Source organism: Eumetopias jubatus, unplaced genomic scaffold, assembly GCF_037043125.1.
Source record: "Eumetopias jubatus isolate StellerSeaLion01/CBP00866 unplaced genomic scaffold, mEumJub1_p1.0 scaffold_5, whole genome shotgun sequence".
NCBI lineage: Eukaryota > Metazoa > Chordata > Mammalia > Carnivora > Otariidae > Eumetopias > Eumetopias jubatus.
In genome coordinates, this window is record NW_028274811.1 from 62,212,041 (window position 1) to 62,238,672 (window position 26,632).

General features: G+C 37.4%; 1 protein-coding gene across 12 annotated transcripts in view; it reads left to right on the forward strand.

The window, feature by feature from the left end:
• Nucleotides 1–26,632, forward strand: part of ATG10 (autophagy related 10) — a 238,270-nt gene that overhangs the window by 133,636 nt on the left and 78,002 nt on the right. For all 12 annotated transcript variants that reach the window (XR_015768186.1, XR_015768185.1, XM_088023380.1 and 9 more), the window contains exon 4: nt 15,126–15,264. Coding sequence is in view for 10 of the 12 variants with exons in the window: in XM_088023380.1 (XP_087879506.1) it covers nt 15,126–15,264 (139 nt within the window). In the remaining 2 variants the exon portion in view is untranslated. The remainder of the gene's footprint in view (nt 1–15,125; nt 15,265–26,632) is intronic.

The following is a 26,632-nucleotide window of genomic DNA, read 5'->3' on the forward strand; positions in this document are numbered from 1 at the left end:
CCCCTATCACGCTTTGGCTTCCTGGCTATGATTCTGGCCCGTTACCGTTAGGCTTGAATTAAAGACCTGACTGGTAGAAGATAAACACATAGACTCTCTTTTCCTCAAGGCGACATTACGAATAAAGCTCGTTACTTAGGTTTGCTCAGTAATAGTAATAGAGATTTTTAGTGGTAGAAGAAAAGTTTTTCTTCCTTCAATTACTTTTCCCTGTAGGCTAAATAGAGATATGGATCTCATTTCCTAAGCCCAACACACTATTTGGGTTTGATTTCAATAAAATATCTGTGAAGAGTCTTCAGCATGATCCCTATTTAAAGGGATTTACTTGTAAAGCTTAATTCATATCAGATTTTGTAAATGAGAGATCACTGTCAACTTATTGTTAATTGAGTTCAATAAAAGCAAGGTTTCTATAATTAATGGGAACCACTTAATCTTTTTGCTCCTTGAATGTAGTTTTGTAAACACAGGCATCTTCTAATTTAATGAAATAGCAACATTTTGAGGAAAACAAAGGTACATATGACTTTTTTTAGTAACTATTTTTTTTTAAGATTTTATTTATTTATTTGACAGAAAGAGACACAGCGAGAGAGGGAACACAAGCATGGGGAGTGGGAGAGGGAGAAGCAGGCTTCCCGCGGACAGGGACCCCGATGCGGGGCTTGATCCCAGGACCCTGGGGTCATGACCTGAGCCAAAGGCAGATGCCCAACCATCTGAGCTACCCAGGCGCCCCCTCTAGTAACTCTTAAATCAAGTTACACATACCTAAATCCTTCTTTAAAAACATAATAAAAGAAAAAAGTATTAATAAACTTACTAAAAATATTACTATTAATCTTATGTTGTCCAGAACATCAGTGCAAATTAAGTATGGTAATAAGAAGGGGCATACTACAGTACAAAGAGCAATGATTTCAGTGTTTCCACATGGTTATAGGCCTATCTGTGCCTCTAAGTAGGAGTGACATTGGGTAAACCACCCACCTTTCTGGGCTTTGTTGTTGAGTGTTGGGTTAGATGAAATGATTCAAGTTCCTTTCACTGTTAGAGTTCCAAGAGTTCTTTATCCTGCACATGGTTTCAGAAGACTTTGTTATCTATTTTTTTGGATAATTTAGAATATTAACAAAAGTAGACAGAATGGTATAATAATGAATACCAATGGACTCATTAAGCAACCCCAACAGTTACCACTCCGTGGCCAATCATGCCCCTGCTATACCTCCACCCACAGACCCCTCTCCTGTGTTATTGTAAAACAAATCCCAGACATTAGCCTGTCTTTATTAACCTGATCCCTCTGCCATCTGTATTGTTAGCACCTGAGGTCTTAATTCATTTTTAACAAGACTCAAATTGCCTATCTTTCCTTTTCATTTTTTAATAGAAATATTTTAGTTAACTGTAGATTCACATGCAGTAATAAGAAGTAATCAGAAAGATCCTGAGTACTTTTTACTGAGTTTCCCCCAGAGGTAATATCTTGTGAAACTATTGTATAATATCACAACCAGGATACTGGCATTGATACAACCCACTAATCTTATTTGGATTTTCCAGTTTTGCTTGTGTGTGTGTGTATGTGTGTGTATATTTGGTCTATACAATTTTATCACATGTAGGTTCACGTATCCACCACCAGAGTCAAGATACAGAACAGTTCCATCACTATGAGGATTCCTCATGTTGCCCTTTGGTAACACTAACCCACCTCCCTTTGCCCACCTCCTAACACTAATCTGATCTCTGCTCTTCATTTCTAAAATTCTGTCATTTCAAAAATCTTATATGAATGGAATTATATAGTCTGTAGCCTTTTTGGATTGGCTTTATCACTTACATAATTCTCAGGAAAGTCACCCAAGTAGTTGTATCAATAGTTTGCTCTGTTGAAGAAGTAAAAACCAACACCACAGAAATACAAACAAGTATAAGAAAATATTATGAAAAATTATATGCCAACAAATTGGACAACCTAGAAGAAATGGATAAATTCCCAAAACTGAAGAAGGAAGAAATAGAAAATTTGAACAGACCGATTACCAGCAATGAAATTGAGCAAGTAATCAAAAAACTCCAATAAACAAAAGTCCAGGACCAGATAGCTTCACAGGTGAATTCTACCAAACATTTAAAGAAGAGTTAATACCTATTGTTCTCCAACTATTCCAAAAAACAGAAGAGGAATTCAATGAGGCCAGTATTATCCTGATACCAAAGCCAGATAAAGACACCACAAAAAAAGAGAACTACAGGCCAATATCTCTGATGAACATGGATGCAAAAATCCTCAACAAAATACTAGCAAACCAAATCCAACAGTACATTTAAAAAAAAAATCATTCACCATGATCAAGTGGGATTTATTCCTGGGATGCAAGAGTGGTTCAGTATTCACAAATCAGTCAACTTGATACATCACATCAACGAGAGAAAGGATAGAATCCGAGTCCAAGATGGCGGAGGAGTAGGAGACCTTAATTTAATCTGGTCCCAGGAATTCAGCTACATAGCTATCAAATCATTCTGAACACCTGCAAACTCAGCCAGAGATCGAAGAAAGGAATAGCCACAACTCTATGAATAGAAAAGTGACCACTTTCTGCAATGTAAGAGGCATGGAGAAGTGAATCTGAGGCAATATATGGGGAAGATAGACCCCAGGGGGAGGGAGACTTCATCAGCTGGCTACCAGCAAGTGATAGAGCAACAGAGCGCAAAATCAGAACCTTTAGAAGTCTGCTCTAGTGAGGGACATTGCTCCGGCTGCTAAGCAGGGACGGAACCCTAGCTGGGACAGTGTGGTCTCAGGATCCTTGGGGTCACAGGAAGATTGGGGGTGTCTGAGAGCAGCAGAGCTCCTAGGCATCAGATCGAGGAAGCTGGCTGCAAAGAGTGAGCCCAGGAGTGGGCTCGTAGCTCAGGGTTGCCATAAACTGCGGACCATAGCACAGTTGGCCACTACTCTGAGCAGGGACCCAACAAGCAGCAGAACCAGCGAGAACCCCCTTCCTCCCCTGGGAGGAGCAGTGTGGGAGCACACCACAGGAGTCTGCAGGGTTTGGAGACTCAAAATGGGGTTGCATGCCTGAGATAGAGCAGGAAGTACAGCTGGAGACCAGGGAGACAGGAGTGATTGACTGCTTTTCTCTGAGGACACACTGAGGAGTGGGGCCCCAAGCTTTTGGCTCTGAGGCCAGAGATTGGGAGGCCACCATTTTCTTTCTCATCCTCTAAACTGCACAAATGGCACATAGAGCAATCCGGAGCAGATTACTTAGCTGGGCCCTCTGGCAAGGGCGGTGTAGTTCTGCCTCGGGCAAATACACTTGATAATCAGTGCAACAGGCTACTCCCCCAGAAGATCAGTGAGAACAGCCAGCCAAAACCAAGTTTACTGATCAGTGAGAAATGCAAAACTGCAGCTCTAGGGGAATACAGCATGTGGAATTCATGGCTTTTTTTTTTTTTTTTTAACTTTTTCAACCATTTCTTATTTTATCAACTCCTTTTTAAAATCCTTTTTTTTTTTTAAGATTTTATGTATTTATTTGAAAGAGAGAGACACAGCGAGAGAGGGAACACAAGCAGAGGGAGTGGGAGAGGGAGGAGCAGCAAGCCTGTTGCGGGGCTCGATCCCAGGACCCTCAGATCATGACCTGAGCCGAAGGCAGATGCTTAACAACTGAACGACCCAGGTGCCCCTAAAATCCTTTTTAATTTTCATTTTTACAATTACATTCTAGCCCTTCATTGTATTTAATGTTATTTTTGTGTATAAATATAAGTTTTTCTTCCTTTACAATTTTGGGATGCAGTTTCTTCTTTTTTTTTTTAAGATTTTTATTTATTTATTTATTTGAGAGAGAGAATGAGAAAGAGAGAGAGAGCATGAGAGGGGGGAGGGTCAGAGGGAGAAGCAGACTCCCTGCTGAGCAGGGAGCCCGATGTGGGACTCGATCCCGGGATTCCAGGATCATGACCTGAACCGAAGGCAGTCGCCTAATCAACTGAGCCACCCAGGCACCCTTTTTTTAAAATTTTTTTTTTTTAAGATTTTTTTTTTTGGGATGCAGTCTCTTCTAGCAGACCAAAATACACCCAAAATCTAGTGTATAGCTCTGTTCTATTCACCTGTCTGATCATATTCTTTTTCTTTTTGTTTTTCTTTCTCTTTTTTTTCTTTTTCTTCTTTCTGTTTTTTGTTTTAAGTCTTTTTAAATTTTCATCTTTACAGTTACATTCTATCCTTTCAATGTATTTAGTTTTATTTTCGTATATATAAATTTTTCTTTCTTTACAATTTTGAGATGTAGTTTCTTCTAACAAACTGATCAAAATACACTTAGGAGATAGTATATTGCTCTGTTCTGTTCACCTGTTGATAGTCCTTCCTTTTTTGTTGTTGCTGTATGTTTTGTTTTTCTCTTTTGTTCTTTTAATTTCCATTTTTACAGTACATTCTGTCCCTTCATTGTATTTAACTTTATTATTATACATATATAAGTTTTTGTTTCTTTACAGTTTTGGGATCTAGTTTTCTCAAAAACAGACCAAATTACACACAGAATCCAGTGTATTGCTCTATTCTGCTCACCTCTCTGATTACATTCTCTCTCTCTCTCTCTTTTTTTTTTCTTTTCCCCAGTTTAGGATATCATCTGATTTGTTTAGTGTATATTTCTCTGGGGCCATTGTTGCCATGTTAGTATTTTATTCTCTCATTCATCTGTTCTTCTCTGGACAGAAGGACAAGATGGAAAAACTCACCTCAAAAAAGAGAACAAGAGGCAGTACTGACTGCCAGGGACCTAATCAGTATGGACATAAGTAAGATGTCAGAAATAGAGTTCAGAATAACGATTATAAAGATACTAGCTGGGGTTGAAAAAAAAAGCATAGAAGACACTAGAAAAGTCCTTTCTGGAAAAATAAAAGACTAACCAAGTTAGACTCAAAAAGGCTATTAATGAGATTCAATAAAAAATGGAGGCTCTAACTGCTAGGATCAATGAGGCAGAAGAGAGAAGTAGTGAAATAGAAGATTAAACGTTGGAGAATAAAGAAGCTGAGAAAAAGAGAGAAACAACTGGATCATGAGGGGAGAATTTGAGAGATAAGTGATAAGTGGTACCATAAAGTGAAACAATATTAGAATAATTGGGATCACAGAAGAAGAGGAAAGTGGGGGAGAGAAGGTATATTGGAGCAAATTATAACAGAGAACTTTCCTAATCTGGGGAAGGAAACAGGCATCAAAATCCAGAAGGCACAGAGAACCCCCCCCAATATCAATAAAAATAGGTCAACACCACTATTATATGTAATAGTGAAACTTACAAATCTCAGAGACAAAGAGGAAATCCTGAAAGCAGCTCAGGACAAGAGATAAGTAACCTACAAGGGTAGAAACATTAAACTGGCAGCAGACCTATCCACAGAGACCTGGTGTGCCAAAAAGGACTGGCATGATATATTCAGGGTGCTAAATGAGAAAAACATGCAGCCAAGAATACTTCATCCAACTAGGATGTCATTCAAAATAGGAGTGATAAGAAGCTTCCAGGACAAACAAAAACTTAAAGAATTTGTGATCACCAAACGAGCCCTATAAGAAATATTAAAAGGGGGCGCCTGGGTGGCTCAGATGGTTAAGTGTCTGCCTTCGGCTCAGGTCATGATCCCAGGGTCCTGGGATCGAGTCCCGCATCGGGCTCCCTGCTCCTTGGGAGCCTGCTTCTCCCTCTGCCTCTCTCTCTCTCTCTCTGTCTCTCATGAATAAATAAATAAAAAGTTTAAAAAAAAAAAAACAATTAAAAAAAAAAGAAATATTAAAAGGGATCCTCTAAGCAAAGAGAGAGCCCAAAAGTTAACATAGACCAGAAGGGAACAGAGGCAATATAAAGTAACAATCATTTTACAGGTAATACAATGCAATAAATTCATGTCTTTCAATAGTTACTCTGAATGTAAATGGGCTAAATACCCCAATGAAAAGACACAGGTTATTAGATTGGATTTAAAAACAAGAGCCATCGATATACTGTCTGCAAGAGACTCATTTTAGACCCAAAGACACCTCCAGATGGAAAGTGAGGGGTGGAAACCATTTATCATGCTAATGGACCTCAAAAGAAAGCTGGGGTGGCAATCCTTATATCAGACAAATTAGACTTTAAACCAAAGACTATAATAAAAGATGAGGAAGGACACTATATCCTACCTAAAGGGTCTATCCAACAAGAAGATCTAACAATTGCAGATATTTATGCCCCTAACATGGGAGAAGCCAAATATATAGCCAATTAATATCAAAATCAAAGAAACACATCAATAATAATACCATAATAGTAGGGGACTTTCATGCCCCCCTCACTGCAGTGGACAGATCATCTAAGCAGAAGATCAACAAGGAAATAAGGGCTTTGAATGACACACTGGACCAAATGGACTTCACGATATATTCAGAACATTCCATCCTAAAGCAACAGAATACAGTGCACATGGAACATTCTCCAGAATAGATCACATCCTGGATCACAAATCAGGTCTCAATGGGTGCCAAAAGTTTGGGATCATTCTCTGCATATTTTTGGACCACAATGTTTTGAAACTGGAACTCAATCACAAGAGGAAATTTGGAAAGAACTCAAATACATAGAGGCTAAAGAGTATCTGACTAAAGAATGAATGGGTCAACCAGAAAATTAAAGAAGTAAAAAAATTCATGGAGGGGCACCTGGGTGGCTCAATTGTTAAGTGTCTGCCTTTGGCTCAGGTCATGATCCCAGGGTCCTGGGATGGAGCCCCGCATTAGGCTGCCTGCTTGCCGGGAAGCCTGCTTCTCCCCTCCCACTCCCCCTGCTTGTGTTCCCTCTCTCACTGTGTCTCTCTCTTTCAAATAAATAAGTAAGATCTTTAAAAAAAATTTCATGGAAACAAATGAGAATGAATACACAACTTTTCAAAACCTTTGGGCTGCAGTAAAGGCAGTCCTAAGAGGGAAGTATGTAGCAATACAAGCCTTTCTCAAGAAACAAGAAAGTTCTCAAATACTCAACCTAATCTTACACCTAAAGGAGCTGGAGAAAGAACAGCAAATAAAGCCTAAACCCAGCAGAAGAAGAGAAATAATAAAGATTAGAGCAGAAATCAATGAAATAGAAATCAAAAGAACAGTAGAACAGATCAACAAAACTAGGAGCTTGTTCTTTGAAAGAATAAGGTTGATAAACCCCTGGCAAGACTTATCAAAAAGAAAAGAGAAAGGACCCAAGTAAAATCATGAATGAAAGAGGAGAGATCACAAAAATACCAAAGAAATAACAAACAATTATAAGAACATATTATGAGTAACTACATGCCAACAAATTAGACAATGTGAAAGAAATGGATACATTCCTAGAGAGTAGAAACCAGCAAAACTGAACCAGGAAGAAATAGAAAACCTGAATAGACCCATAACCAGCAAGGAAATTAAAGCAGTAATAAAAAATCTCCCAACAAACAAGAGCCCAGGGCTGGATGGCTTCCCAGGGGAAATTCTACCAAACATTTAAAGAAGAAATAATACCCATTCTTCTGAAGCTGTTTCAAAAAATAGAAATGGAAAGAAAACTTCCAAACTCTTTCTATGAGGTCAGTATTACCTTGATCCCAAAACCAGACAAGCACCTCACCAAAAAGGAGAATTACAGACCAATATCCCTGATGAACATGGATGCAAAAATTCTGACCAAAATACTAGCCAATAAGATCCAATAGTACATTAAAAGGATTATTCACCCCGACCAAGTGGGATTTATTCCTGGGCTGCAAGGTTGGTTCAACATCTGCAAATCAATCAATATGATACACTACATAAATAAAAGAAAGGACAAGAACCATATGATTCTTTCAATAGATGCAGAAAAAGCATTTGACAAAGTACAGCACCCCCTTTTTTTTAAAGATTTTATTTATTTATTTGACAGAGAGAGACACAACAAAAGAGGGAACACAAGCAGGGGGAGTGAGAGAGGGAGAAGCAGGCTTCCTGCCGAGCAGGGAGCCTCACGCAGGGCTCGATCCCAGGACCCTGGGATCATGACCTGAGCTGAAGGCAGACGCTCAACTCAACAACTGAGCCACCCAGGTGCCCCTACAGCATCCTTTCTTGATTAAAACTCTTCCCAGTGTAGGGATGGAGGGAACATACCTCAGTATCATAAAAGCCATCTATGAAAAGCCCACAGCGAGTATCATTTTCAATGGGAAAAAACTGAGAGCTTTTCCCCTAAGGTCAGGAACATGGCAGAGATGTCCACTCTCACCATTGCTGTTCAACATAGTACTAGAAGTCCTAGCCTCAGCAATCAGACAACAAAAAGAAATCAAAGACATCCGAATCAGCAAAGAAGAAGTCAAACTCTCGTTCTTTGCAGATGACATAATATTCTGTGTGGAAAACCCAAAAGACTCCACCCCAAAATTGCTAGAACTCGTACAGGAATTCAGCAAAGTGGCATGATATAAAATCAATGCACAGAAATCCGTTGCATTCCTATATACTAACAATGAGACAGAAGAAAGAGAAATTAAGGAGTCAATCCATTTGCAATTGCACACAAAACCATAAGATACTTAGGAATAAACCTAACCAAAGAGGCAAAGGATCTGTACTCAGAAAACTATCAACATTCATGAAAGAAATTGAGGAAGACACAAAGAAATGGAAAAACGTTCCATGCTCATGGATTGGAAGAACAAATATTGTGAAAATGTCTATGCTACCTAGAGCAATCTATACATTCAATGCAATTCCTATCAAAATACCATCAACTTTTTTCACAGAGCTGGAACAAAGAATCCTAAAATTTGTATGGAACCAGAAAAGACCCCAAATACCCAAAGGAATGTTGAAAAAGAAGACCAAAACTGGTGACATCACAATCTGGACTTCAAGCTCTATTACAAACCTGTAATCATCAAGACAGTATGATACTGGCACAAAAACAGACACATAGGTCAGTATAACAGAATGCACCAGAATGCCCAGAAATGCACCCTCAACTCTATGATCAACTAATCTTCATCAAAGCAGGAAAGAATATCCAATAGAAAAAAGACAGTCTCTTCAACAAATGGTGTTGGGAAAATTGGACAGCCACATGCAGAAGAATGAAACTGGGCCAATTCCTTACACCACACACAAAAATAGACTCAAAATGGATGAAAGATCTAAATGTGAGACAGGGATCCATCAAAATCCTAGAGGAGAACACAGGCAGCAACCTTTGTGACCTCGACCACAGCAACTTCTTGCTAGACATATCTCCAAAGGCAAGGGAAACAAAGGCAAAAATGAAGGTACTTCATCAAGATAAAAAGCTTCTGCACACAATGGAAACAATCAGCAAAACTAAAAGGCAACCTACTGAATGGGAGAAGATACATGCAAATGACATATCTGATAAAGGGTTAGTATCCAAAATACATAAAAAAACTGATACAATTGAATACCTAAAGACAAATAATCCAATTGAAAAATGGGCAAAGGACACGAATGGACATTTCTCCAAAGAAGACATACAAATGACCAACAGACACATGAAAAAATGCTCAACATCACTCAACATCAAGGAAATACAGATCAAAACTACAATGAGATACCACCTCACTACAGTCAGAATCACTAAAATTAACAAGTCAGGAAATGACAGATGTTGGTGGGGATGTGGAGAAAGGGGAACCCTCTTACACCATTGGTGGGAATGCAAGCTGGTGCAGCCACTCGGGAAAACAGTATGGAGGTTCCTCAAAAAGTTGAAAATAGAGCTACCCTACGACCTAGCAATTGCACTACTGGGTATTTACCCCAAAGATACAAATGTAGTGATATGAAGGGGCATGTGCACCCCAATATTCATTGCAGCAATGTCCACAATAGCCAAACTATGGAAAGAGCCAAGATGTCCATCAACAATGAATGGATAAAGAAGATGTGGTGTGTGTATATATATATATATATATATATATATATATGTATATACACACACCCCACACACATATAGGTTATATACATATATACACACACATATCCATATATATACATATACGTTATATACATATATATACAAATATATGTATATACATGCAACAGAATATTATGCAGCCATCAAAAAATGAAATCTTCCCATTTGCAACAATGTGGATGGAACTAGAGGGGATTATATAGGTAAGCGATAGAAGTCAGTCAGAGAAAGACAAATACCATATGATTTCGCTCATATGTGGAATTTTAGAAACCAAATAAACAAAAGGAAAAAAGAGATACACACACAAACCAAGAAACAGACTCTTAACTATAGAGAACAAACTGATGATTACCAGAGGGGAAGTGGGTGAAATAGTTGATGGGGATTAAAGAGTATGCTCATTATGAAAAGCAGTGAGTAATGTAGAGAATTGTTGAATCACTATTTTGTACACCTGAAACTAAAATAACACTGTATGTTAACTATATTGGAATTAAAATAAAAAGCTTAATAAAAATGAAAGCAAAAAAAATAGTTTGCTCTTTTGATTGCTGAGTAATGTGGAATGATGTATCACAGGTTAGCCATGACCTTTTGAAGGACGTTGGAAATATTTCAAGTTTTGGGCTATTCTGAATAAAACTGCTGTGAACATTTGTGTACAGGTTTTTCATTTCTCTGGGATAAATGCCCATGAGTGTAATTGGGTTGTATGTTAATTACATGTTTAGTTTGTAAGAAATTGCCATATGATTTTATAGTCTAAGCAGCAGTGTGTGAATGATCTAGTTTCTCTGCATCTCTTCCAGCATTAGAAGGTGTCACTATTTGTTATTTTAGCCATTCTGATAGATACATAGTGATATCTCATTGTAGTTTTAATTTGCTTAATGGCTTATTTGCCATTTGTTTGTCATTTTTGGTGATCTTTTGCATTTTTACTCCTCCATTTACTTCTTTTTGGACCTTGTGGTGGGGATGGTGTTCCTGGTGAATTAACTATGAAGTTTTTTGTAGAATACTTAGATGGGAGGAAACAGGTCTGCTCCTGAAATAGAAAGTATTGCTCACTATGATTCTCAGCTCTGTGTTAGAGTCTCTGGGAGTACAAAGATGAATAAGACAAGAACCTTAGTCTAATATCATCTGGCACTTTCGGAACGGGAAGCAGAAAAGATGTAGAAGTTTGAGATCTCCAAATTGCATGACATTTGCATGGGCATCATAAAGGTCACTGTGAATGATGGATAGATCCTGGCAGACACAGGCCAAGGATTCAAATTCATTTAATATGAGTTAAGGATGCAAAAATGTCTTTCCCCACAGGTAGCTGCCCAGAGTGAGGGACTGGGAAACACAGCAGCCCTCCCAGTGAGAGGAGTGCTCAAACACTCCTGCCTTCAAACCCCACAGAGGTACTCCTGCTGATGAGAATAGTGATTAGAGTGAGACTTCTCATGGCTCTTCAGGAAGCTTGTTCTGTCTGTCCCCTCTGTCTTATTCCTTGGGCCTCCTAACTGTTCCAGAGAAATTGGATTTATGTCCAGTTGATCACTACTGCAAAGTACCTGGTGTCAACCCCAGTGCATGCCTGAGTTTTGAATTTAAGTGAATGAGATTCTTTCTAGGAATTTCATCCTCCCTAGCAGGACTGAGTCTCAGGTAGTCTATATCTGCAGTCTGCTGCATAAATTAATGACCCACTTCAGTATTTACTAAGAATTGGACAGTGATTGTCTAAGGAGACAAATAGCTCAAGAGAGAATAAGGAATTGTTTATTCCTTTAATTTATGGTAAGGTGGCATTAAGAAGCAATGGGGAAAAGAGGGACTATTAGAAATCCTCTGGGAAAAATTCTTACCTCACACCATACACAAAAACAAAATTCAGATGGACTAATGATCTAAATGTAAAGTTAAAAACATATGTATGTTTGTGCAGAATAAAGTTTAACATTCAAAAAAGTTTTAAGGGTGAGGTGGGCCAAAGTAGGAGGCCTTTTAATGAAGGTGGTAACTCAGAATCTGCAAAGAGAAAATGTATGGATTTTATTACATAAAAGTGAAAAAAAATCTTTATGATAAAATAAGAAACGAAGTTAAAAAGAAAATTGAATGAAAATGTTATTTATATATATATATACATACTTATTAATATCACACATATCTTTGCACATCTTTGTTTTTCTGTGATGCAGAGGGATATATTTATATCCTATAAAAGTTATTTGTAATATACAAAGAGTTTATATAATTCCATAAGAAAAGTGCAAACTAAATATCAAAAAAATAGGCAAAGGGTAGGAACAGGCAAATCACAGAAGAATGCAAATTACCAATAAACATATTAATAGATGTTCACTTGCACTAGTAATCAAGAAACTAGAATTTAAAACCAAAAAATGCAGGGCGCCTGGGTGGCTCAGTTGGTTAAATGTCTGACTCTTGATTTTGGCTTAGGTCATGGTCTCGGGGCTGTGAGATCTATTGAGTCCCAAGCCAGGCTTTGCGCTCAGCCTGGAGTCAGTTTCTCTCTCTCTCTCTCTGCCCCTCTGCCCACTCTCTCTTCCTCTCTATTTCTAAATAATAATAATAATAAATCTTAAAAATAAAACCAAAAAATGACATTTAAAAATTCATCAAATACACAGAAATTAAAAACAAACAAATAATGTTCAAGTACTTATGGGATATGGGAAAGGACAGTCTCCTACATTCTTTCTGGGAATATAAATCGATGCAGTCTTTTTCTGAGGATAGATTGGCAGTTGTCTGTTGAACTTTAAAACGCACATAATCTTTCATACAATAATGCCCCCTTTAGGAATCTACCACAGAAAAATAGAGGTGTATAAGGATATATATGCTATGATATGTATTGCAGTATTAGTTGTAGTGGCAGAAAATTATAATCAACCTAAAATATCTAGCAATATGGAAATGCTAAAAGAAACAAACTATGGCATAGTCATGTAATGGAATACAATAAAGCCATTAAAAGAAAGAGCAAAATCTATAGCATTGACATGGCAGGACATGAAAAGATGGCCATGAATGAAAAGCAAAAAAATCAAATCAAGGAATATATGTATATACATCATGATTTTTTTTTTTTTTTTTTTTTTTTTAGAGAGAGAGAGTGTGTGTGTGTGTGTGTGTGTGTGTGTGTGTGTGAGGGGGAGAGGGGCAGAGGGAAGAGGGAGAGAGAGAATTTTAAGCAGGCTCCATGCCCAGTGCGGAGCCTGAGTTGGGGCTCAATCTCACGACCTTGAGATCATGACCTGAGCTGAAATCAAGAGTCGGAGGCTTAACTGACTGAGCCACCCAGGTGCCCCCATACATCATGATTAAATCAAGGGTGGGTGGGTGGATGTATATGTGTGTATGTGATTGTAGGCCAAAAAATTCTAAAAGTCTGGAAAAATACACACTGACCTATTAAAAATGGATACATACCAGAGGTATAGAAATGCTGGGGTGAGGGGAATTTCACTTTTTATTTTATATACTTTTACAATATTTGCAAATTTTTTTTTTTTTTTTTTTTTTAAGGAGGGATGGGGGACAGGCAGAGGGAGAGGGTGAGAGAATCTGCAGAAGGCTCCACGCTCAGTGTGGAGCCCAACACAGGGGTCCATCTCACAACCCCAAGATCATGACCTGAGCTGAAATCAAGAGTCAGAGGCTTTACTGACTTAGCCACCCAGGTGCCCCTGCAATGATTTTTTATCACGAAGACATAATGCTTTATAATGTTAAAAAAGAAAGGAAATTATAAATGCTAAACAACCTAATCTTTGACCAAAAAGAAGAATTTGGTTTGAAGAACTGCTTTTAAAGGAGATATAGGTAACTTTGCCTAATGAAAAATCAAACAGAAAAATCTCTTGCTACTGTATTAACTTTCTGTATCTGGACTATGTATTTCAGTGATTTCTCTCTGGTTCTTTAATTCATTGTGTTTAATTGATAGTGTTTACTGGAGTTTAGTGAAAACTATTTTGTACGTATCTTCGGTTGTGATTTATCTAGTGGAATATCTCCCCCAATGAATTGCCTGTGAGTGGGGAATTAGTGAAGCAGATACAGATCTGGAGAGTAGTCTGTGGCTTTGCTTATCTTCACAGGAAACCTTATTTCATATTGATAAAAGTTTGAAATCTTTCCTATAACTCTTTCCTATTGTTCATTGTTGTTACTGTTTTAATGAGAGGTAGAAATGAGCCAAACCAACCTTCTTTCGTTTTACTAATTTAATTTCAAAGGAAATTCTTCAACCCAAATCAACCCAAATAAATGAGTGTGGATGGAACCAGATTCTGACTCAACATGTCCAATTAATTGCTTCCAAACATTAAGATAAATTCCTCAGAAACACCCACAAATAATTTTTAAAAAGTTCCTCAGTAAAGAATGATTAGTGGGAAGTGAGCTGGCTATAACCATCTTTGCTTACAAAAACCGTGTTTAAGTTGGCATTAATATTTGCCATCTATTCTATTGTAAATATCAAGATTTATTGTAGAAATATGCCACAGATAGCACAATAATAAAGAAAACAGACTCACCTCAGGTTTTGAAATGTACCTAACAAACTCAACCTCTTGCAAAGTAACTTTCTTATTCAAAATGGAACTGGGAATTGTTCAGCACACAATGAATCATCTTTTGGCAAGTACAATAGAATCTTTAGGGACATTTCACAGCCTCTTGTTCAATTGTTAGGATGTTTTTAGCTTTCACAGGTAGGGAAGAAGGTAGCTTGTATAGCCATCATCTTGTTGCTAAAATTGTATAGTAAAGATTTTTCGGAGTTGCTGTTGCAATAGATCTTTGCTTTTTTTTTTTCCTTCCTGTTTCTTTACCCAGAGCTGCTTTGTCTCTCAAAAACAATCTGGAATTACTTAATGCTAATGTTTTCTGGTTTTACTATTTACCCAGGACTCAAACATTAAACATTAATGTTGGAAACTCCCTTTTCCTTACCTCATAGTGCTATATTTAACTGTTATTTTGCCAGAAGAAAACCTCCTCTTTCCCTTTCTGTGTTAATGTACTTTTTTTTTTTTATTGACACACACATTTTGTTTTTGTTTTCAGGAGACTTTAGAGCTACCCCTGGATGATTTTGAAGTGACTGAGACCACAACGGGAAGCGAAGTGATTAAATATGAGTATCATGTCTTATACTCCTGTAGCTACCAAGTGCCTGTGCTTTACTTTAGGGCAAGCTTTTTAGGTAAGACCATGTCGCCTGCTAGATGTAAATTCATAACATTTACATATAAGGCAGAAAGCAGATTTAGAAAATTATTCTTGAGAGAAAAAAAAAATAGAGTTAAAAATAAGAAAACTGTGGGTGAGGTAAGGTTTTACCAGTAAATTTTCTCATGCTTTAGAAAGAGTATCAAGACTTCAGAGTGAATGATATCATCCCAGCCTTAAGTCTGATCTTCAGATTCTTGGCCTCCTGCCCGACGTTGACTAAGCCCCTGGCCCTTTTTCTTTTCCTTAAACAAGTAGGAACAATATAAAGCTACAATGTTTATGTACTTCTAACTTTACAGTAAAAATGTCTTTCACTCTTAAGCGATTCTGTTAACTCAAAAGCCCCCATGTCTCCTTCCCCAAATGCTAATAATTATTTCAAGAATGGTTTATCGAGTAGTTCAAGCTATATTTAAAAATAGCATGAACATTTCCTTCGGCCATCTATACATCTCCAGTGCCGTAGCTTCCTGCCATGCTGTTACTCAACTCATTCCCCTTGCCAAGAAGGTGGAACACCCTGTCTCCTCTGAGGCCTTGGCTAATAAAGCTTATTCAATCAGCAGCCACATGGAGTTCTCACCCAGTAGTGCGGCAATGACTCCCCTCTTCTCTTCCTCTGACTAAACCGGGTCAGCATTGCAAGGCCCTGTCTCCCTGGGCTCAGGACGAGAGGAGCTGCCTCCCCAGCCCACCCCCTACCCTGTTTCTCCTTTGCTCTCTGGCCTTATCAGCAGCATTTGCATTTTGAACAGCCTTCTAACTTTTTCTGGGTAGCTAAGACATCTGAATTTAGCCAGTGATATTTTATTTTTAATTAAAAAGTAGCTTAAGCTACTTTGAATGTGTATTTGGTAGATTTAATCACTTGCTGCCTTATATTGTTTAATGGTCTCTAATTTTGCAGTGTTGGCGGTTTAACAAGCACTTAGGATTTAAAACACAAGAACAAATTCTCATAGACTCCCTGGTGAGAAGATTTTAATCTGAGGTGCAGTTCCTAAGAACTGACAATTTGGGGTAAATTTTCAACATGGGACATGGGGAATTGAGGACACTGATAGTTACTAATTCATAAACTCTTGCTGCAGATTTATCCGTATTATAGGCCTTTAAAACACTCACTTTATTGTTTTAATTCTCTTCAGTTTGGAGCCCAGAGGTTAAGGGGGTTTATTGTCAGTGAACTCTGTTATCCTCAAAAGTAGAAGGGGATACATTTATTTACCATGGGGGAGGGGAAATACTTTTCTTGGTTTTGGCTTGCAGTGGCTCTACCTAGTACCTTTCTAGATTTGAAGACGCATCGAGGCTGTAGGTAAAGGAAATAGGACACTACTTCTTCAATACTGTACTTTCCTATAATTAGTATTCACCATAAGCAGTTAATCACCAGAGAAGAGCTCCCAGAGACAAAACAAGTTGTTTAGCTTGTCAGCATTAGGGAATCGGAGGTGTTGAAACATGACTGCTTCTAGCTGGAAGTGGGTCTTGCCGAGGCTGGTGGATGAGCTCATTCGTGTACTTTGCTCTTATGTGCCAACAGCTCCCCTTACAGTACAGCACAGTGATTGTTCCTGCAAGTCCAATTATATTTTAACGAAATTTGTAGACTTCCTGAGATCTTTTCTTTATGATGGCTTTCCGTTCCTTAAAAAAAACAAAAAACAAACCAAACAAATACCGCACTTGCTTTCTTGGATCCTATCTATATACTTGTAAGACACCCTTTATTTATGGTTAATAAAAGAAAACCCCAACAAGTCATTTATTTTACATGGCAGCTTTCCTTGTTCCTCCCTCCCCATTCTGTGTGGTGTGGAATGAGCACTAGGGACTTTTTTAAATTCCAGAATTCATTTAGTATTTACGCAGGTAAATTAAAATATCTAATTTAATTTTTCAAAGCATACTGAATGTTTTCTTGTGGAGGAACATGAAAAATGGTTCTTTCCTTTATCATATTCTAAGAATTTCTTTTCTCTTTTCTACTAAGTTAGCCTAGTGGATGTTCTAAAATGTTTCGCCCTTTACTCTGGAGTCATAATTTTTCATTTATTCCCCTTAATCCATTCCCTTTTTCTGCGGTATCTGATTACTCTGGCCCTCCATCTGTTAAACAGATCTCTGTCAGTGTGGTGAGTGGATTCCTACCGTCTTCCTCTTATTCCAGGTCCAGATTTTTCTTTGTCTCATTCTAACAGAGTTCCGACCTAGAAAGAGGATGATTATAAAAATTTCTTGCTCAGGGGTCTTTTTTGTTGCTTCAGAAATAGTTCACTTAGCCCTGTTTTGGACAGATATTTAGAATTTCTTTTGCATTTGATTGTTAGTAAAATTTAGTTTCTCTGCTCTGCTCTGATTTTTCTTGTTACCTTTTTTTTTAAGTAAAGCAATTAATAGTAGTAATTCGCATTTAAGTGACATGACCTTTTCTTTTATCAGCTGGTTTAGATTCCAGAAGAAATATTTACTGTGTTTCTTGAAATGCAAATCCATTGAATTGTGATTACTTCTTATTCCTCTGTATTGGTCTGTGTCCACCAGGCCTACTATTGCCAGGACTCAGCTAACATGGCACTTGCTCTTGTCACTTCCATATCATATCACATCACACCACATCATTTCACATCATGTCATATATAATATCACAAGTTTCACTATAAGAGAATTATTTGTTTGCTTGTCCCCTATAAAATGGTAAGCGAGAAAATGGAGCTGTAAGGTGAAAAGATGGAGGAAGGAAATTAATAGCGAGTACCTATAACCTACAAAGTGATAAGCTTATTCATGGTAGTGTGTGTGTGTGTGTGTGTGTGTGTAATACATATGTGACATTTGTTATTTGTCTTACTCATTTTGACACCCACAGGATCTGCTGTGATATAGTATCAACAAGTATTTATTGAATGAACCAATGATGAGGAATTTCTAACCATTTCTGCATACAACCCAAAGATGGAAACAGTGTGATGGGGCCTTATTTGAACTGCTCTGATGGATTATAAGGAAGAGAGTGATGCTGTTGTCTCCAGGAAGCTCAGGACCCAAAACATCTTTATACTTTTACTCTCCAGTTTGATACTTCTTAGAGACTACAGAAGTAGTTGACTAAGGAAAATGGCAAGTCTTGAGTACTCAAAGGGTGGGCATCCAAACTAGCTGAGCAGCTGCCCCACTTCTATAAACACATATTTTTATTCGATCCTTGAAGGCGGAAACAGCCAAATTGCCGCAGCATTCTGCTGCTGAGTACCTCTCATTCCTACTACTTGGACATTTAGGAGCCCAGTTCTCTCGAGGGTAACATGGATTTAAAAAGAGAAAAAGTCCTTCCCAGTATTCTTTTTTTTCCTAACTACTTTTACCATTTGAAGTTTGGAAGAAGTAGTGGGACACACTTAATACCATTTGTTACCCAGCAGTGGGTAAGAGGTAAGTAACTACATTCCTGTCAAGTAGTAATAAATAGCCTATATTCAAATAGTGCTTTGTAGTTTATGAAGTCCATTCTCACAAAACACTGTCATCTTCAGTGCTCACTGTTTCCACTCCCCCCCCAACTATTTTTGAAGCACACTGTTTTAAAGAAGTATTTGTATCATGCTAAAGGCTTTGTGTATTGCCCATCATTCCAGCACCTTTTTATGTCCCATTTTTCCTTTTTGAGGACTTGGTTTTGGTCAAAAGCTGGTGGCAAGTGTTAGAAATGTAGTGAAAAACCTTAGCTATATACATAATGTCTTAGGGCTTCACCAGAGTCCTAAGCTTACATAGTTTTCCCTTTCATGACAACTAGAGATTTCTATATTTATTTCAATTTGAATTCTGATTTATTCCTGCCCTGTCTTTCTTCTTTTCATTTGTTCTCAATTTCTATTGAAAAATAGACCAAATGGTTCTTCTCATTTTCAAAATATTTAATTCTTTGGCTGACATATGGGTTCTTCTTGGGAACTGTTTTGACATATTTCTTTAATTAGTCAGAAGGGCTGCTTTTGAATAGGGAAGGAAACATTTCTTCCATTCAGCAACTGAATGTTCTTTCTGGAGATCCATTCTATTATTGGCCCAGGGAGTAAGAGTATAGAATTAAAAATGTAACCCAGATATTTCATGTGGAAGATTTGTCCACTTGTTATATGCCTAAAGGATCCTCATGGAGGAACAGGGAGAAAGAAATAGCCAAGGAATAATTATCTCTCAAAGGCAAACCACGATAAAGGCCAGCATAAAGGAAGAATAATGGAAAGTTTAGACTTAGAGCAGTGTGTAAATCATCAAGGAGAAGGAAGAAGAGCCTTGTTCAACGTGGTCTGGAACAAGAGGATGTCTTTGGAGTGCTTAGAAGAGAATAACAGGAAAACAGAAAGATGGAGTTGGAGGAAGTTGGAGAATAAAAGTAAAGTATCCACAGCTCTGTCCACAACTTGCAAGGGAAGGACAGGTTGGCTTTTCTGAAGAGGTTGGAAAAAGCATTGGAGAAGAGGAGGAGGGTGAGTGCCAAGCTGTAGGGCTGGAGAGAGTATGGCATATTTGGGGAACAGTGAGAGGCCAGTTTGAAGTAAAGGTTTCCTTAAGATGAACTGTGGAAGAAATATTTGGAAAGATATGTTGAGGTCAAATTATGAAAGAGATAATGGGTTGGAAGTGGTTGCCAGCAAAGTGAGAGGTAAGGCAGTTTGTTGAAAAGGAAAGAAAAAGGTGGATTGGAGAGGTTCTTAAAGATTGAGGCAAAAATGATTCTCGTTAATTATTACAATGAGCAGAATATAGAAAATGATTTGACAGATAATTTAATTTAATTTATTTGATCCTAGAGAATCTTTAGGAAAGTTCATATATGCCATGTATTCTTATATAAAGTTATAAAGCTATGATAATGGAATGGAACATGAATTTTGATACATTAAAAAGAGATTCAATGGATTGAAATCAAATTTAAGAGCAAACAGTGAAAGTTATTAAGAAAAATAATGAAAAATTAACTAATACAAAGATACTCAAATTGAAAAATCAAACAATAGAGGAAATTTAACAAGAATTATTTGTTGAACCATGTAAATGTTTGAAATAGTCTGGGGAGTTAGGATGCTTGATTAAAACATACGATGGGAATAGAATCCCATTGAAAAATCAAGCCCTAGTTTAAAAATGTTTTAAAGAGAAAAATGCTAGAGAAATGTGCAACAAAACTACAGGGAGAACTAATTAGCCAAAAGGTTTATTCTAACCTGTATTAGTGCAAAATACCATAGATACAAAAAGCAACAGATTTTAAGTGGATCCAAGGCCAGGAAGAGGACATGAGAAGGTAATTTATTTTCTTACCTGAGAGAGACTATATTTTAACTTTCCTGGATAGATGAATGTTTGTGTTGTGTTCCATAAGGAAGAAACATTTCTTTGCTTACTCTTGGCAAAATGGTACCTATTTGAAATATCCATGGGGCGCCTGGCTGGCTCAGTTGTTGAGCTGAGCGTTTGCCTTCGGCTCTGCTTATGATCCTGGGATCCTGGGATCAAGCCCCACATCCAGCTCCCTGTTCAGCGGGAAGCCTGCTTCTCCCTCTCCCACTCCCCCTGCTTGTGTTCCCTCTCTCGCTGTCTCTCTGTCAAATAAATAAATAAATAAAATCTTTTAAATAAATAAATAAATAAAATCTAAAAAATAGAAACATCCATTAAAACATGAGTGCCTACTATGTGCACAGTACAGAAACTCATTAGCCTATTTTCCAAATCTGAAAAATATCACTGCTCAACTTGAAACTAGGTTACTGCTTTTCTCCTTCTTTAAGTCCATATATTAGGGGCCCCTAATAACTGGATCTGACCATAATAAGTAGAAAAGGACTTATTGGAAACGTAGAACTTAGAGGCAACTGAATTAATTAGAATGACAAGATTAAGGAATGTCTACCTCCCTTTGGCTTTAGTGGTGAAAATGGGGCTTTGCCTTCTACTTATTTTGGAATTTCTCTCCCAAATTGGAAGTATGTTTGGATATACTGAAAAATCAAACATCCACTATGTCTTCAGCTACTCGATACTATAGATTTATATATGTATGGGTTTTTAAAAATATAAGTCATGATTTTTTATCATGATTGTTCAGTCTTTATTCTTAGTAATAATTGTGCTATTTGCTGTAGAAATAATGTTGAATGTTCATATATCCAACCATTGGAAAATATTTATGCACAAGGCATGAAGATATCTGTGGGATACAGACATGAATAAAGGAAATCAGAGATGGTTGATGCCTTCAAGGGGCATACTGTCTAATGAGGGAAACAAATAACTGTAACAAGTAGAATATATTAGGAGCCCTAACAGAGGCAAAAATTGCTGCCAGGCAGAGTAGATTGGTGGTTGCCAAGGACTGGGCAATAGGGGAAATGAGGAAATGTTGGTCAAAGAGTACAGATTTTCATTTATAAGATGAGTAAGTTCTGGGGATCTAATGTACAGCATGATGTCTGTAGTTAACAATACCGTATGGCACGCTTAAAAGTTACTAAGTAGATTTTAAATGTTCCGACCACACACACACACACACACACACACACACACAAAATGGTAACTATGTGAGGTGATGGGTGTGATAACATTTTGTGGTAAACATTTCCTAGTAAGATACATGTATCAAATCATGTTGTATTAATTTTACACAACATTTAAATTTACACAATATTATATGTCCATTTTATCTCAGTAAAGCTGGGGAACAAAACTGCTACCATGGCTCAGAGAACAGAGATTATCTTGAGCTGGAGTGATCAAGAGAGACCGTGGCTGGACTTGGGATTTGTCCAGGCGGTGATGAGCAAAAGGGCAGGTCAGCCTAGTAAGAAACCCAGGAAAAGGCAAAATTCTGGATACTCCTTGGTTAGGCAGTGTTGGTGGAGACTACTAGTGACGACAACAACAGCACAGCTAATATGTGTGCATTGTTTTAAATGGTTTGCCGAGAGCTCCTGGGTACAGAGAGGTTGAGTGTAGTGGTGAAAGTGCAGGGTCTGGAGCCAGAAAGCCTTGCTTCTGATTCCTAGGTGTGCTACTAACTAACTGCATGTGCTTGGGGACAGTTATTGAACTTTTTGTTTTCTTTTCTTTCATCTGAAAAAAAAATTGAAGTAATAATAATAATTGTAGTAGTAATACCTACTTAATAGAATTTTGAGGTTTGTGAACTAATATATGAAATGGGGCTTGGCATATAGTACTTCTCAGTAATGCTAGCTGTGTTATGTATTTTGAGCCTCACAATAACAGCGTAAGGTAGGAGCTGTTATCCTTGTGCACGTACATAAAAACTGAGTGCTTGATGGGGTTAAATGATTTATTCAGAGGTGCATAGAAAACTATGGGCTTGAGATTCAACTCTTTAGCCCATTTTTTTTTTTTTTTTACTGCATGATACAGTAACCAAAATTCAGGAAACATACAAGTTAACCAATGTCATACATAAGTCAAGAGAAGTTGCCATAATCTGTATTTTTGGAATTTTCATTCAGATTTCCTGAGATTAATAAAGATGTAAAGTGCTAAAAATGTAGGGATAAATAAAAATTACAGAATTAGGCAGCATAGTAACTGATACAAATGTACATGAACAATTAACACTCATTTCATATCACAATGCAGTTTTCTCACTGAAGCAAAAATGAATTTTCCCCTTTGGTGGAGCATCATCTCTGCCTTACCGTGGAGTATGACATGAATTTTTATATCCTTCAAAGCTCTCTTGAAGACAATATATTGAATAACGCCATGTTTCATTGTGAATAAGCCACCCTCTCCTTTTTATTTCTAGTGACCACATTCAGAACATTATTCTTAAACTTACTGTAAATAAGGTATATTCTCTGTAATCTTCATTTTAGGACTTACGAAATTTTAGTGAAACCATGCACAATAGGATAAAGGTGACTTCAGCATGCTTGCACTAGAGTTAGGTGGTACCAGTGAAATCTCTCATGCTATTATTTGATTCATGAAAACTAATAGCCCTGAGAAATTTAATTTAGAGAGCTGCACATTTTGAGTAATATATAGATTACTTGACATGTAGGTTATTATTCAATTGAGAGATTTTATATGAAAATTGTTAAATGCTACTGGCAGTTGCTAAAGATTGTACTTTTTAATTATTCTATTTTTCATCCAATGTCTCTTCTTCTTTTATCATTGACATTCTAGGTTGCTGACAGAATATTCCTTTAGCTCAAATGTGTATCATCATTCCAGGAGATAAAGGCACACAGTAGGCATTCAATAAACATTTGTTCAATAAATGGCCTTAATTTACCATGCTTACTTTGTGGGTTGCTGCTGAAATTATTTCAGCTTCTGATTCAATTTTTCAAGTATGCAGGGGATTTTACTGAGCTTCTCAGCCTCAGTGTGATTAATGAGATTTCTAAGTATGTTAAAATTGGTGCTATTGAATATCTTGGGTCCAAAACTAGGGAGTTGTTGATTGAGTATGCTTATGTCACCTCTGACTGAGGCCAGACAGAAAAGAATAGACCCTCTTAACAGGGCTTAAAGTTTCTGATTGAAGATACCTTCAACTGAACATGAAGGTACATAATAATGTGTTTCATGAGCTTAACCAAGTATTTGTTTATGCCGACAATGTATTTTAAGTTAAAATTTTGGGTCTTCGGTTTTCATAAATAGATAGATTCAAAATCACAAAGTTCTTCAAGTTTCTGCAATATTTAAGCTCTACTTTTATGACGTGATTTTTGAAATATATTTGATGGTCTCTGTTTAATGGTTTCAGTGGAATTAATGAAGGCTCCATTTGGTTTTGAAATAATTAGAATAACAATCATATTTTGAATATATTTTGTGTGTCAGTAGTGTATGACATTGTTTTGGAGAAATTGCTGATTCGGTCAAAATTTTTTGTTTTAGCATAAAAGATCACAAAACTAATTTTTGTATGTCTTTGATCATGAAGGCATGAGCGTTGACTGGGCAAGTTGATGATAAAGGCTTAGAGAAAAGAACCCACATCACAGTCATTATTGTCATATCTGTATGTGAGAGAAAAAGCTATATTAGCCAGATCGTCTGCAGTGTAGATGGTCAGCAGAAGCTGGAGAGATTGGCACTCTTGTCAAAGTAGCTTGCACAAGTGCTCATTTGATCATCATTAATACATGCATTTTTAAACAGTCTGTAAATGCATTAGAGAATACAGTCACATCTATTCACTTAGAAAACACTCTTCTCTTTCTAGAAAGTGGGTAGCCCTCTTACAAACATGCATGTAGGAGCATGATGCATCTTTTTATGTTTGAACTTAATATTTTTAACTCTGTAATTATCTGTTATTTCTAAGTTGACCAGATCATTGTTTTAATTCCTGTATTGTAAGATGTTAATTGTTTTCCTGTAAATCTGAGGTTCTCTGAAAACATATGTCACACACCCTCAATCGTAGCATCAAATCTGATGAAAATATTCTGTTACATTTGTTCTGGGTCTTTCCACATTGTTGGTAGCTGCTGATTATTGCATTTTGTATGAATGGTTCCAGTAGGGTATGCGGGGTTTTGACAGTGGTAATATCCGAACCACTTACTCCATCCTCAGATTGTAGGCTGAAATATTTTAAGGAGTAAAATTAAAATCATTATTGATGGCCAGATATTAAACCCAGCATTCTTCTCTAAGTCTGCAAAGCCTTTCTCTGTCTTAGAGGAAATAAAGTTAAGGAGGGTGTCCTTTCATTTATCATTTACTCAGTAAATATTTATAAAGCATTTGCAATGTGTGATTGGGGCTTGGAACTACACTGTGGGGCTGCAGTAGTGAAAGGATAGGGGCAGTCTCTGCCCTCAGAGGCTGCAGGGAATGGCGGGAAGGGTACTGAGACCCGTCCCCAGAGGTTGCCAGGGATGGCAGGAAGGTCACTTGAGACTTGAATTCCTGAGTCATGAACTGGCTGCATAATTTTGGCTGATGTATGTTTGGCTGATGTATGTTTCCCAAGACCTTGGTTGACTTAATTATACCAGCTCTAACATTTTATTATCCTACAACTTGATTTCTTATAACTTCGACATCTGAAAATTATTTTAAAAGCATGTCATCTTTTTATAATTTGATTATTTGGTTTACCATTTGACATTGAAGTACTTAAGACCCTACTCCCCTCTTCCAACATCAGTATACACACACACACACACACACACACGTGTGCGTAGTTTGAAGATATGTAGTGCTTATCTTAAGGGCAAAGTTTGGCCCTGCTCTGTAAATGTGTTCAGAAAACAATATAACACAGATACTGAAGGCAGCTTGTTTTTAACTTGTACCTAAACATGACATTCAAATGTTAATTGGATGAATAAATCTTGTTCATTTTACAGACATGGAAATGTCAGTGGAATAAAACTATTTATCACAAGATAATGGTCTCCTGCCGCCAGATAAATGCCAAGATGAAGATACTTATTGAAAATGTATCAAAATATTTTATTGCTATTTATTGAAAATAAAGGTTGAGGAAAAGTTCAACTTTTCTGGTCAAACATGAGAAATGCCCTGCCTCTGGTATTAGTATATTATATCATCAAACACAATGTGCATGGTGTAGAAACTTGAGAAAATTCTAAGAAATAGTGGTCTGTAAGTGAATCCTTTAGCTTTATAGTATGGGAAGTACTGAAGTGGTGCAGTGGGGGCTGGGAGGAAATACCTACTAGATATTAAGCTCTGACTGTGTGCCTCGCACAGTCCTGGGTGTATTCACTGATGCAAGCCCATTCACATGAACAGGATTTGAGAAGGATAATTATGCTCATTTACAGGTAAAAGCCAAATAACTTGCAGTCACGTAGAGAGTTAAGTGCTGACACCAGAATTCAAATTCAGCCTGGGCTCCAAGTCCAGTGCTCTTTTCCTACAGTCTACATCTCTACTTAAACTCCATGAATCTGAGTACAATACCTTTTGCTTGGTGGTGGGGGGGTTCGGGGTTGGGGTAGATTATTTCCCCAAGTTTTATTGCACTTGATGACCAAGTACTTCTTTGGGTCTAAGGATTTGATATACTGATGAGCTTTCTTTCTTTACTTTTTTTTTAAAAAAGCTCCCAGGAGTGAGAGTGTTATAGTTTTTTTTTTTTTCTTTTTTTTAAGATTTTATTTATTTATTTGAGAGAGAGAGATACTGAGAGAGGGAGCCCAATGTGGGACTCTGACCCAGGACCCTGGGATCATGTCCTGAGCCGAAGGCAGACACTCAACTGACTGAGCCACCCAGCCGCCCGTGATGAGCTTTCTTTAAATGCTATTGTCCACTTGCCTAAGGGGGCA